At 39.1% G+C, this 14,696-nt stretch overlaps 2 protein-coding genes across 3 annotated transcripts in view; one reads left to right on the plus strand and one right to left on the minus strand.

The window, feature by feature from the left end:
• The window catches only part of SUZ12 (SUZ12 polycomb repressive complex 2 subunit), a 32,325-nt gene extending 29,495 nt beyond the window's left edge, over positions 1–2,830 (plus strand). For both annotated transcript variants that reach the window (XM_039343606.1, XM_039343605.1), the window contains 2 exons: positions 277–356; positions 628–2,830. In XM_039343606.1, coding sequence (XP_039199540.1) covers positions 277–356; positions 628–976 — 429 coding nt within the window. In that variant the 3' untranslated portion in view covers positions 977–2,830. The remainder of the gene's footprint in view (positions 1–276; positions 357–627) is intronic.
• A 6,980-nt stretch (positions 2,831–9,810) lies between these two features.
• The window catches only part of CRLF3 (cytokine receptor like factor 3), a 39,121-nt gene continuing 34,235 nt past the window's right edge, over positions 9,811–14,696 (minus strand). Inside the window, exons 7-8 of the mRNA XM_039343608.1 lie at positions 14,012–14,124; positions 9,811–13,056 (exon numbers count right to left, since the gene is read on the minus strand). Coding sequence (XP_039199542.1) covers positions 12,803–13,056; positions 14,012–14,124 — 367 coding nt within the window. The 3' untranslated portion in view covers positions 9,811–12,802. The remainder of the gene's footprint in view (positions 13,057–14,011; positions 14,125–14,696) is intronic.

Consider the following 14,696-nt stretch of genomic DNA (forward strand, 5'->3'; position numbering starts at 1 on the left):
AAAGTCAAAATATCTCCACTTCCATCCAATTTTTCTATATTACATCTTTTCCCCCAATTTTTAAAGTTGGGTTTCCCCATAAAGTCAATTTAGCATAAGGAAAAGGGTCTTTTTAATTAGATATTACATTCTATAACTTCCTGGTGTAATGGTTTCCAGAGATGCTAGAGTTCTTAGTACTTAGACCCCAATACTGCCGATCCAACCAAGTGGCATCCTTATAATTATTGATATTTCCTTTGCTTTAACTAACTTTCAATGGTTGTCTCACTGCAGCAAATTGAAGAGTTTTCTGATGTTAATGAAGGAGAAAAAGAAGTCATGAAATTATGGAATCTACATGTTATGAAACATGGGTATGTAATCTATTTTTAATCTAAAATAGATGAGAACAGAAATATGGATGAAAAATTATTCAAATTTTCAAAAAATATTAAATATTTTGCTGTCCTTATTTTAATTTTAAAATAAGAATTTTAAAAAGTTCAGTTGGAAATATGGGCAAGAATGGTATTTCTAAACAGGATTCTTTTAAACTTGCATCTTTTGAGAATTCCAAGAAATCTGTTTTTTTTCAGGGGTGACAACTAAGTAGTAATAATTTGTCTCGTGTTTTAATGTTAACAGGTTTATTGCTGACAATCAAATGAATCATGCCTGTATGCTGTTTGTAGAAAATTATGGACACAAAATTATTAAGAAGAATTTGTGTCGGAATTTTATGCTTCATCTAGTCAGCATGCACGACTTTAATCTTATAAGCATTATGTCAATAGACAAAGCTGTTACTAAACTCCGAGAAATGCAACAGAAATTAGAAAAAGGAGAGCCCATTACAGCCACAGCACCTGAGGAGTTTACAGAAGAACAGATGGGTGCAACTAATGGCTATGGCGATGCTAATTCTAGGGAACGGTCTTCAGAAATAGATAATACATCTTGTATGACAAAACAGAATAGAAAACAGAAGATCTGAAAAGACCAGCTGACAAAAACATGAAGTGATATTCTAAGATGCATGAACTCTATAAGGAATTTAATAAGATATACAGATTTTTAACAGGCACTGCTGGAAACAAAGGATTTCATCACAGATAGTGTTGATATGGTTCCTACTGAAATAATTACACAAGTGCAACATGTATATCGGTTCTAGTGGTGTAATGACAATACTCAAAGTTTGAGCATGAAGAGCAATACAATTTTTGGAAATTTTAATTATGAAATGTACTGAATTTACATAACTTGAGTATATGTAAACCAGTTTTTATATAAAAATTTTTGCATCGGTAATGGCTGACTTTCCTACCATGGAGTTGAAAATGAGAAGCGATCGGAACAGTTTATAATTTGTACTTTAAAATTCTGTTTCTTTTTTGTAGAAAATAATGTATCATTTAAAGCTTAATTTGATCCTATATTTTTATTCTATCAAATTAGAAGACCGCAGTTTTTAAATACATTTTTAAACATTCAAGTGTAATATTGCACTTCTATAATGTCCATTTAGGGGGGAAATTGCTTTATCTATCTCAAACACAGGGATATACTATATTAATTGTGCCAGTAGCCTAAAAGAATTTGTTGATATCATCTGGTATATGAGATCAGACTGTTTAGGGTGGATGAAGATGATGATATGCTGCTTTAACACCTTCAGGTTATGGTGGGCATTTCGGCCTACATTTGCATGTATACAGACTGCAGAATCAAAGCACAGGTAACCTGGGACTTTTAGATGCTACTTTTAAGGGGGAAAATACACTGTAAAATTGGTCCAGAAAATGTGTTGCACTTCTTTTGCAAGTATTCTGTGATGTATTGCATTCAATACAGATGCTAATTAAAAGTCTGGTGCAGTCTTGCACTGCTCTTAACACATTAAAGCATATGTTTACAGATTTTCTTTTTTTCCAATGGAAAGTAGCTTCACTACTGGTACAGTATCAGCACCAAGGGTTTGTTCCAGCAAGCACTATGGTTGAGTAACATCACCTCGTTCTTTTTTTAAAAAAATCTTAAAATAATTCATTTTTCATACTCCTTATTTATAAAGGATCAGTTATGTATATACAATTTACATTTGTTTTTATTTCATTCCATCATCGTAAGTAGGCAGTTCCCCATTTTGGATTTTTGCTATGGAATGGGTGGGGAAGAAGCTTCCTAATGGAGATTTTCAAAACTTTATAAAAACTGTAAATACTGACTTTGGTCCCTTAAAGGTGTGTTTAACTGTGAGACTATTTAACTAATGGTGTGGATGTGATTTGTCATCCAGTATTAAGTTCTTAGTCACAGATTTGTGTCAATAGCAAAGAGGGAGACTACCGTTTTCATTAGGTGACTTTTGTCTGCTCTGAGTTGTAGTAAACTCTAATTACACCTTTGAATAGCCGGCAAGCATTTCTCTTGGGCTTTAATTTGCTAAAGCTGTGCACATATGTAAAGAAATATTTTAGGAGAGACATAGATGTAGAGTTATTGCTTATGTCACTTAAGCAGTCGCGCTCTCAATGCTTAAAAGGAGGCTAGCATTCTTTGCACAAAAAGTTGATGACCCCCAAAAATAGTAATCAAATTACTTCTGTCAAGTAAACTTTCTATGTCATGTCCATTTATAATAAAAGCTGAGAATCCCTTTGTTTCTATTTATAATAAAGATGGATTTTCTATATGTACTCTTAATGAGACTTTGAAGAAATCATGTAAACTGGATGAACATTTGAATGGTACAGTAGATAAAGACAATTGTTTAATGAACCTTTTTGTTTTTACATTAAATGTTTATTTGAATTTTGTACATAAAGTTCAATAATGTAAAATCTGATAAGGTGTCATGTTGAATCTTTTCATATATATGCCAAGATGGATTCAGAACCAGACAAATTTTGTTGGGGGGGGGGAGAAATATTTGCATTTGGACTAATTATGAGCTGTGATAGGGCCTGAAATGGATGATTTTTTTTTTGCCTGCATTTAGAATATTTTTAAAAAATATATATATATATATATATATATATTTGCTTTTTTCAAGACTTGCAATCATAAGCAAATGTAATCTAGATAAAACATACCCCTAGTATTCTAGAAATAAAGTCTGATGCCACGATTGTCCATGAAGGGACCAGAAATGGTCAATGTTCAGATTGGCAACAAACTTTTTTCTTTTCCGATCTGCCAGTCATTGAAATACACAAGCAAAATTATTTTTCAAATATTAACATCAAGTAGGAATATTTTGGGAAATTAAGATAGTAAAAACATTGAAATATACGTGTCAGGATGCATTTCAACTAGTCACCCAAGAAAGCAGAACTCTTGAAACAGACATTGTCTCAAAAAGAAACTTTTATTAGGGATGAATGATAGCAGGGAACGTAAGGCAAGATCTGAAGAAAAGCCCGTGTGAATGATATAATTAAAGCAAGCAATATGGCCCCTCCCACCAAAGTCATAAAGTGAAAGTTAACACTAAGAATCCCCCCTGCAACCCCTCCCCCAACAAGAATGGCAGGCCCCTAAAGAATAGAAGACGAGGAGTTTTGGGGCCTGACAATACGGCTCTGATCTACGTGAATTGAATTCACCCAGGGCCATAAGTGTAACCTTTCTGAAATCAAAGTGATAGGTAATCTTCAACTTACAGCACAATTGGGAGCCAAACTTCCCTTGCTAGGCAATGCAGTCATAGAATCACACTGATTTTTTGACATTTTTTTTTGCCATGATCATTAAGTGAATCCAATTTCCCCCACTGACTGCTTGTCAGGAGTCCCTGGGAAGGTTCAAATGGGACTGGGTCACTGCAACCGTTGTATCTATGTACACTGGTTGACAAGCGCCCAAATTTTGATTGGGTGACGGGGGACACTGCAAGTGCGAGGACTGGACACAAATCACTTTTTTCAGCAACATTGTCACTTTTGAACAGTTGTTCAAATGGTTTTAAGTCAAGGACCACCTGTTTTGCATTTTTTTTTCTAATGGGAATTCAGCAAACACACTTTATTTCAGTTGCTATTGTCGCGCTGAATTCAAGGCATAAAATGTAATTGCTTCAAAACCTCCCAATTTGTGGCCTGCTCAATTGTTCAGGCTTCTTCCTTCTCTGGCTTAACTGCCTGTTTCTTTAAGTTGTTCATGCTGAAAATCAATTGCAGTCATATCTGCTCACAGGTATTAGATGATTTTTGATCTTTAGTTGTGTTTCATTTGACCATTACACATCACACCCAAGAGATAATAATGTGCTACCACCTGGCGCAAAAAAGTGAAGTTTTCATCTTATTCATATTAGTAAAGTTGGAAGGGACCTTGGAGGTCATCTAGTCCAACCCCCTGCTCGGGCAGGAAACCCTACACCATTTCGGACAAGTGGCTGTCCAGTCTCTTCTTAAAAAATTCCAGTGTTGGAGCATTTACTGCTTCTGGAGGCAGGCTGTTCCACTGATTAATTGTTCTCACTGTCAGGAAGTTTCTCCTTAGTTCTAGGTTGCTTCTCTCCTTGATGAGTTTCCACCCGTTGCTTCTTGTCCTGCCGTCAGGTGCTTTGGAAAATAGCTTAATTCCCTCTTCTTTATGGCAGCCCCTGAGATATTGGAATACTGCTATCATGTCCCCCCTTGTCCTTCTCTTCGTTAAACTAGACCACAGGTCGGCAACCTGCGGCTCCGGAGCCGCATGCGGCTCTTTGAGCCTTCCCCCGTGGCTCCCAGCCTCCTCTGCCTTTGCAGAGAGACAGAGAGAGGCAATTGTGCTTCCCTGCTTCTCTCTCTCTCTCTGTGTGTGTGTGTGTGTGTGTGTGTGTGTGTGTGTCTGTGTCTGTGTCTGTGTGTATGTGTAAAAGAGAATGCACTCACAGTATTCTCCGAGGAGCTGGAAAGCTTACTGGGCGGAGCTCCTCCCTTTGCTGCATCTCTGCAGGAAGCAGGAAGCAGGAAGGGCAGGAGAGAGCTAGCTAGCCCAGCTAGGCTGACTCAGGAATTCTGGGAGTTGAAGTCCATGAGTCATAAAAGAGACGAGATTGCCTACCCCTGAGCTGGTTGGACAACACTTTGAAGCAGCAGGTGAGCAGCAGATAGGAGAGGGGGGGGGAGAGAAAGAGAGAGAGAGAGAGGGAGGGAGGGAGGGAGAGAGAGAGAGAGGAAAGAGAGAGAGAAAGAAGGAGAGCGGGGAAGAGGAGTGGCAGACCAAGGGCAGATAGAGAGGGAGGGAGAGAGAGAGACAGAGAGAGAGACCCTTTTGACATCTAAAATGAAGATAACACTGCATATATCCTTTTTTTACCTGTGTGTGTGTGTGTGTATACACACACACACACACACACATATATATATATATATATATATATATATATATATACATATATACTTGTTTTCTGAGGTTTTCCAAGACCTACATACATATATACGTATACACACACACACACACACACACACACACCTATAATACAGGTAAAAAAGGATATATGCAGTGTTATCTTCATTTTAGATATCAACAGGGTTTTGTGGCTCCCGGTGTTTTGTTTTTGGTGGGAAATGGGTCCAAGTGGCTCTTTGAGTGTTTTGGGTTGCCTACCCCTGAACTAGACATACCCATCTTACCCTACTTAACTTCCAAGCTTAAAAACCAAGGCAACCATTTCTTCCAGTCTTCAAATCTTGCAGTTTCCTCTTGTTTTTTTTTAATATACTGTATTTATATGGAAGGCTGAGTGACCCAACCAATATGTATCATGGTTAATTTTGTGAGCATCTGAGAAACGAGACTCAGATTACAGGAACAATCCCTTCCGTGGCAGGGTTTTTAACAACAGATCTTACAGAGCAGATTATTGTAGTCAAACCACAAGGTAACAGAGACAATGCCCTATATGTCAGGCTAAGCTCAAAAATGATGTGGAACAATTCAGCCAGAGTTCAGTTCTTTATTTGCACTTAATAGAAACTTGCTAGAATAAACCCTTATTATTCTCAGCCTGATATACCCTGGGAGATTCTAGGGAGTGGCTGTCCTTTCTCTCTGTCCCCTATCCAGCTCTGCTGGGCTACCTCTTGTCTCATCCTCTTCCTGCAATGTGTCTCCTTTCTAGGAAACTGCCACATCACTGTAGCCCATCATTCCCCCCTCCATGGGCACTATCTTTCACATCATACAAACTTTCCTGATTTAGAATAGTACTGATGAAAAGTGGATGCAGTATTCCAAGTGTGGCCTTACCAAGGTTTTATAAAGTGGTATTAACACTTCACGTGATCTCGATTCTATCCCTCTGTTAATACAGCCTAGCACTGTTGACTTTTTTGGCAGCTGCAGCACACTGCTGGCTCATATTTAAGTGATTATCCACTAGGACTCCAAGATCCCTCTCACAGTTGGTACTATTGAGTGAGGTACCCCCTATACCAGTGATGGTGAACCTTTTAGAGACAGAGTACCCAAAAAAACGGCCCCACCCCTGCTCCACCCCCTGCTCACCCCCGCTCTGCCCCCCCATCCCCTGCCCCGCCTGCCCACAGGACCACTCTCCGCCTCCAGGGCCCACCGCAGATTGCCCAGGCAGCGCTACGGCGGCCACAGCCTTTGCCCATGCCCTGCAGCATCAACTGCATGATGGGGTGTGAGGACAGAGTCTTGTGTACGCTGCCTGGCTGCCATGTCCTTGGTTGCGCTGCTCTGTGTAGGTCACCCTTGAGGGCGACTCTCCTTCGGGGGGGCTGCTGGAGAGGAGGGGGTCGTGGGGGAAGGCAAGGCTGGGACAACAGCACGTGTGCCCACAAAGAGGGCTCTGAGTGCCACCTCTGGCACCCGTGCCATAGGTTCGCCACCACTGCCTGCATTTGTTTTTTCTTGCCTAAATGTAGAACATTACTTTTTCACCATTGAATTTCATTGTTAGATAGCACCCAATATTCAAGTCTGTCAAGATCTTCCTGTATCTTAAGCCTATCTTCTGGAGAATCTCCATAGACAATCATGCTAAGGCCTTCTTGGCCACTGCTCCATCTGCTGTACTAGCAGGAATTGTGAGTCCAGGAGAATCCTCCAGTTATGAACCAACTTCATATGGGGGAGCATGCTCCCCCATCTAGAGTTAAAGAATAATATTTCCAGATTCAGAAAGGCTTTAGAATCCACAGCTACTCCATGTTGCTAGGACTTTCAGTGCCTCACGTGCTTGGCCAGAAGCAGAAATACCTACTGTAATTGAGTATCATCTGAATATTGGTATTACTTCAGCTCACGTTACTTAAGTTTCACCTAGACCGAGGTAGGCAACCTTGGCTCTTTTATGACTTGTGGACTTCAACTCCCAGAATTCCTGAGCCAGCCATGCTGAGGGGAAAGGGAGAGGTTTCCAAGCTGAGTCATGCTGGCTCAGGAATTCTAGGAGTTGAAGTCCATGAGTCATAAAAGAGCCAAGGTTGCCTACCCCTGACATAGACATTAAGTAGCAAAGGGAATGCACCGACTCTATTAAATTCTGCAACATGGCTCTCACAAACTCATCTTTTCTCCCTCCTTCACCTCACCCCTGAAGAGGGATTATAAAACCCTGCTCCACTCTCAGACCTCAGAGCTATTCAAGTCAAGATGTGCCAAAAGGTCCACTAGGACCAGTATTTTATTTATTTATTTATTTATTTATGAGACTTATATACCGCTTTAAGTGCAAGCACTCTCTAAGCGGTGTACACCAGTAAGCAATATATATATATATATATATATATATTATATATATATATATATATTATATATATATATATATATATATATTACATTGCCCCCAACAATCTGGGTCCTCATTTTACCTACCCCGGAAGGATGGAAGGCTGAGACAACCTTGAGCCGGTGAGATTTGAACCGCTGACCTGCTGAACACAGTCAGCTAAAGTGGCCTGCAGTACTACACTCTAACTGCTGCGCCACCTCGGCTCTATTATTCACCTCTAGTATTCACCTCCTGGGCCTGCCACAGATCACCTACAGTTCTGGAGTGACCAAACCAAACCTGAATTTTGACAGATACGGATCCTCCAGTTTTCTCTGCAGCTGTCAACCAACTCCTTTCTTCACAATCTTGTCCACTGAGAGAAAGCTGAAAATCAGGTGATCTTAATGTGATGGTGGCTGACCTGTAGCCGTAAAACCATAGTCAAAATTCAGTAGCAAAAAACTCCTGTCCAAAGGAGGCAAAATATTACATTTCTTGGTTAAAAAAAAGAGAACAAATTATTCTCAATGAAATCCTAACACCAACATGCCATTGCCATCAGAAAAAGGAAGCACAATTTGCTTAAGTTGATATTGGGTCGCTTTCCTTCATCTGATGGTAGCCAATGAGCATGAGTGTTTAGAGAGCCAATCAGGTGTCATCTTGTTTTGGCAATGAGCCAGTCAGATCACACTAGGATTCGGTTACTGATGTCATGTATCGAAGCTGAGAGGAGGACATTTGTCAGTGTGTTATGTGATCGCTATCAAGTTGGTTGAATTTTTTTGTATTCTTTCATTTAGTGAGCTTGTAAAACGTAATAAAATTAAAGTAATGGTACAAATAGTTGACTGGTTGCCGAGAAAGCGATGTAAAATAATATTATTAAGTGAACAAGGCTACAGTTATAAAGAAATTAGAAGAAAAAATAGTGGAAACTTAACCAAAGGTGGCATTTTTATTGTACACTTTTCCCAAAAGGTTTCCAAAATTTGGCCATTACTGTAGGTTGGCAGGAACTGGAATGAGAACAGGAGCTCACCCTGTCAAATGATGCTTGTGTCTCGAACCTGACCTGCCAGCTTTCTAATCAACAAGCTCACCATTGTAACCACTGAACCATGGCGCCACCTAATTTAAGGAGGGATGATCAGCTGTTTCTAAGAACAATTTTTCTGTTAGATATACATTGGCAGACATACGTATACCTCTGTTCATACATTTACTAAATTCTTATGTTCCATTATGAGCTGATGCAATGGCCAGCCCAAAGCTTCTGGAGAATAAAACTGCTAAGGCCTCAAGGCTTATTCTGTATATTGCTACCCTGGTATCTTACTTTGGTACTAAAGGGAATGAACATTTTCAAAACTAAGTTATTTCCCAAAGGTAACCTCTTCAGTATTCAGACTTTGAATTAAATACGTAAATAATTCTGATTATTTAAATCTCTTTATTTTAAAACTTTTAGTAGGATGGCGGATGTCAACCTAGCCGCTGTTGTCCATTATCTGAAAGCAAAATTAATGATTTTGAACAATGGCTCCTAATTTTCTGTACCTGAAGTTTCACCATACACTTTCAAAGAATTTGGCCCCTACCACAACAAAAATAAGAGGCTTATTTTTTTCTGTTGCTGTATTTACTAATTACCAAAAATATTTAAAACATCACTGATTTACTCTGTGGCGCATCTTATTACTTTTGAGTCCGCCTCCGAACACATGTACAACTACTTGAAAATTCCTGGATATGAGTACAATGACACCATCACCTTTTCTGAAGGAATGTAGGCTTCTGAAAATAATAGTTCTTTGCTCATAAAATTACTTTAGAGCCAAATTTTCCTGCAAAAAAAAAAAAAAAAACACATCCCTCAGCTTCCTACAGCATAATTTTAAGCAACTGTTTATCTTCTGCTTGCCTTCTTCCCGATATATCTCTCAAGTTCAACAGAGACAAGACCCAAAGGTGTTTTTATTTTAAAGGCAGAAAGTCCAGTTGCTTTTAAAATAAAAGCATCTTTGGGACAACCATGATCCGGATGAATGAGAACTTCCATAGGCAAGAGAAAAGATTTCACCACAACTGGATAGGGTACAATAAAGTCAAACCTTTATTAAAAAGTCATGATACAAAGTATCTTGAGGTAAATACATACAAGTGCATACAAAACATAATTCCATGCTAACTTTGCCTCCAAGAACTGCCATCTCATATGAATACTGTCTGAACAAAGAATCCAATTTTTCAGAATTCTTATGGCTCTAAAATACTGATTCAATTTCTTTTGAACATTTTTGCTGCTCATAAATAGGTTCAAGGTAAGCTTTTGAATAGCCTTCCTGTTTCATAGCTATTCTTTTTTTAAAAAAAAACCCGAATTTACCCTCTCAAGAGATAAAATCTCTGTTTCCTCTTTGTCTCCCATCCCCAGCTGCAGAAAGTCATCCTTTGCTGGGGAAACAAATTTCTATTGCTATAGCAAAAAAGCTTTTACAAAAATTTAAGAAATTCAGAAAATTCCTTATTAGCTCAGCATCTACATGCCTTCCTCACACAAGATAGAAGTCTGTGGTATATTAAAAAATGAAGATCTTACTCTATTCCAACGGAAGGATAAGAACTACAACCCTGATATCTGGATAGCATCTGGCTGTTTTAAATGTTGCTTTATATTTTTGGTCTTCTAACAGTTGAATATTTGGATTATGTCCTCCATTCCATCTGTCACCAGATGTAAAAAAAGTTACTTATTTTACATAGCAAAGGCATTTTGTATGGTATATATGAAATTGCAAATGTTCTCTGGCAATCCTTCAAGAAGAGGAAACAGCACGTCCGAATACCTTCGCAAATCCCGATTTATGTGTAACATTCTAAAAAGCGGGAACCTCCAACCTACCATTATATAATGAACATACAAAGCTAAAGGTGAACTAAAGTATCTCATTGGTTTTTTTTTTGGTTTTTTTTGGTACCAGTTTTGTTTTATGCTCAAATACATTTTCATAGAAATCAATAATGAGAGATAAAAAGTATATGGATGATCTGGTTTGCATTTGACATTCTTAAGAGAAGAATGTTAATGCATTAATATCCTTTCTTATATTCATATGAACACATAAGACAATGTGGTGATTTATATGAGTAGAAGAGTTTTGGCATGGCTTGATTTTAAACTGGGGAGGGGCAGAGGTAGGATTCTATAATCCTTAAATTTCAGCTTCTTACAGGATATCTTGAGATCGGGGTGGAGTGGGGGGGAAACTAACCATTTTTATTTAGATTCTGCTCCACAGAGTATTCAGTTAGCCTTCCCCAAAATCTTGCCTCCAGATATATTGGAACTTCAACCCCATAATTCTGATAAGCAACAGGAAAGGAAGTGAAATATATCTAGAAAACATCAGATTGCAATAGGCCACAAGATAAGGCTGAGTTATATATTCCTGAACCAAAAGACCTACTCCCAATTGACCAGACATTAATAACTGGTGACAACTTTTACTTAAGGCTGAAATCAGAGTACTCATAGCTGGCAATCCTACCGTATAAGAAGGGAAGGGAGGAATTTTGCTCTTTTTATCAGCAGCTCCTGTCTTTGCTTACTTGTCAGACGGGGTAGGGCAGCTAAGGACTGCAGCTAAAGCCTCCGGGCCTGGGATCGAAGACTTAAAAGTTTAAGAAAGAAACCGGCTGCAGATCTTACTTAACAGGATACCGCTATTGCAAGGAAACAGCGGCCAAGACTGGGTCCCCCATTTTGGGAGATGGGCATGCAGGCAATTTAATCGTACAAAGGAGATCCCCCAAAGAGGGATTTCACTTGCCCAAATTAAAACAGCAAAATGGTAATTAACTGCAGAGGTTGAGCAAAAATGCATTAGCTGTTACTCTCTACTTAAAGTTAGTACCTGGCTCATCTGTTAACTTGGTTACATCAACCAAATTTTAAAATGCATGCTAAGAGACCTCTATTATGCATTATTTTTTATACGGTACCTCCTTATTTGCAAGCTCACTTGCATACCCTGCTGGTCTGACCCCACCCCACTTTCTATAAAATTATCTAAAAGCAAGTCTAGGTAAAGACGGGTGTGAGGAACATAATTTACCTGCTACACAAAACTCTAGACTCCGTACAAGTGTTCAGGAAAGGTCTAAAACATTTGCGCCCTAAATATTTCCTCGGACTGTATGATATCATCTTGAAAAAGGCACAAACTGTAGAAGGCACTGCAATGAGCACAGAGGGGCGGAAAAATGTCGCTTAAAGCGACAAATGCCAGGAACAAAATTTTCTCTTTCACAAGTGAAATATTGTTCAACAGAAGCATCCAACGAAGGCACATAGGTATGGCTTGCCAAAGCTAACGTTTCAGCTCAGATTTCTTCTGCCGTCAATGGCAAGGCACTGAAGGAAAAGGATAATGTAGAGGCCCAAAAGGTCTTATTGCCCAGTGGACAAAAAGCTTTCGGCAGGAGTAGGTTGAGGTGCATCACTTCAGTACCGAACTCTGATGAATAGGAAAACATACATACAGTTTTGGTCCATTAACCCTGAGCCAAAGAATAACACTAGGCAAACGTAATAAGTATGACCAAGCATTGATAGCAGGACCACAGTAACAGAATCATCTCTACCTTTTTCTTTCAAAACCACACTCTCTCTTGGTGGTCTCCAGAGGTGGACTACAACTCGTATCTTCCCCCTTTGACTAGGGATTGTGGAGAATCCTGTCCAGCACCTCTGGAGAGCATCCAAATGGAGAGAGGTGTTCTAAAAAAAATAATACTCAAAATGCATGATGTTGAGTAGCAAACGCAACAGCTTACATAAATTTTCCAGGTTACTCAGCATTTCGCCAATATTTCAGGTGAATCCAGTAGAGAAGACAGAGTTCAAGTAATGTTCATCTCACAGAAAAATGGCATTAAGCAGCTTACTCTTGTCTGAGCCAACAGCAGTATACCAAAGACACACAGATTTAACAGCCTGGATGGGCAAATAATTGTGTCATTGCAGTCCGAACCCTTTGAATGACGCAACCAAAAGACAACTACTGCTTCTCAGTCTAACACTTAGAACACCAAAACTTTCCAGCCGGGATAGGAGAAGGAGCATCCAAAATACAGAGAGCCACAGCATTGATCAAGTACCCAGTCAAAGACCACTTCCCTGTTGTTGGAACTAATTGTCACTCTGAGTTTGAAGTTCCCCCCATTATTATTGCAAGGGCCTAAATTCACAGTTTCCATGTCGAAGGTTACAGCTGACCCTGAGGTCACCGCAGGCAATTGGTTGGTCATCTCCTTTCCATTGACAAAAACAGCTCCTGCAACAGAGAAGAAATGCTGATGAGCCTACCCAGTCACATAACACATTTTTTTCAATTTCCCATGGAAATCAAGCTTTCTGAATTCATCTTCCGTAATGACCTGCAACACACTTCATGGACACCTTGTTAAATTATACTCTCGCCACTGAAGACAGAAAGTTGGCTTGCTCGCCAAACAAAGGTCCTATCCCAACTTCATTATTCCCAAACACATCTGTTCACTGTCATATCCAACCCCCCAAATCAAAAGTGAATGGTGGAAATCATCCCAGAGAACTGGACAGAGAAGCAGAACATTCTCATTTCTTGGTCTCTTAGCCCGTACAGTTATTAATGGTTAAATCTCCCAAGAAAGACCATTTCGTAACAGCGCCCACTGCCCCAAAAATAGTTAGGACGCCCACATTGCACATAGTGTCCCACATGTACATCAATGACATCCGTTTACCACACTGGCAGCAAGAAAAGAGAGAAATTTATTTTCTCAGTTCTCAGTTATTTACAAGTGGTAGGGCAAATCTTAAAAATACCATTATAAACGGTTGCCCAGGTGTTTGGGGTCAAGGGCTACATTCTCCATACAGAAGCTTAATGAGATAATAGGACTTACTGATCTTCATGTATTTATAATAAAATTAAATGAAAAAGGAGAGTGTATGATGATGATGTAAAAGGAAACCAGGCCTTCAAGGAACACGGTGGCTGGACAACATCAAAGCATAGAACAACTCCCAAGAATATTGACATGCCTGTTTCCCAAGGCACTGCTTTTTTTTTTTTTTTTTTGCATACCTTCACTGACAACTTATTATTTTCCATCACCTGTTTTGGATTCCTCCACATCATAATACAGTTGTTCCATATACAGTAGGTCTTAAAATGACAGAACGTTAGGATATGGTAGAGATTGCAGGTCAGAAGGTGGGCCAATTTAGGTCTATTTGAAACTCACCATTGGTACTAATGCACACAGCTTTATCCCGTTGCAAAGAATCATAGCCTTTGAGCTGCTCAACACAAACTCCAATACTATCTTTCCTGTCTGGTTGGCCAAGTGTTTCAATTCTGTGAAGAGAAAGGGGGGGGGGAGAGGAAAGCAGTTATATTTAGAAAAAATGTTAATATAAACCACGTCCTTGATTAATGCACCCTCCTTTAAATCTCACAGTCTAGGAATTCAGCTCTCTCCCATCTGGTGTTCCTCGCATATATTGAAATACAAATCCCATATGCTGGTCTTTAACGCTTACAACACTTACCAGCTTTGGGAAAGCTACTTTACTAGATGAGATAGTTTCCATTTGCTTCAAGTCATTTTTCTTAAAGATGGAAAATTTCTAGGATTGGGAAAACCAACTACCCGCATGTTTTGCATAAGGGAAAGTCTTCATTGGATCAGTGGCATCTTTAGCTAAAATGATACGATAGCAAGTGAAAATGAAAATCTCTGCCAGTGATATTGGAGAACCATGCCTGATAGCAATAGCAATAGCACTTAACAGTAGTGGCCAAAATTGTAGAAATCTTTTGGGAAAAGTGTATTTTTGAGGTTTAATGGCTAATAACATCACTTTTTATTTTGGAGTAGTACCATAAAATTATATATCAATGGAAAGATAATTTAATCAAGAATGTAA

Source organism: Crotalus tigris, unplaced genomic scaffold, assembly GCF_016545835.1.
Source record: "Crotalus tigris isolate CLP2741 ecotype Arizona unplaced genomic scaffold, ASM1654583v1 scf7180000017865.1625608, whole genome shotgun sequence".
Taxonomy (NCBI): Eukaryota; Metazoa; Chordata; class Lepidosauria; order Squamata; family Viperidae; genus Crotalus; species Crotalus tigris.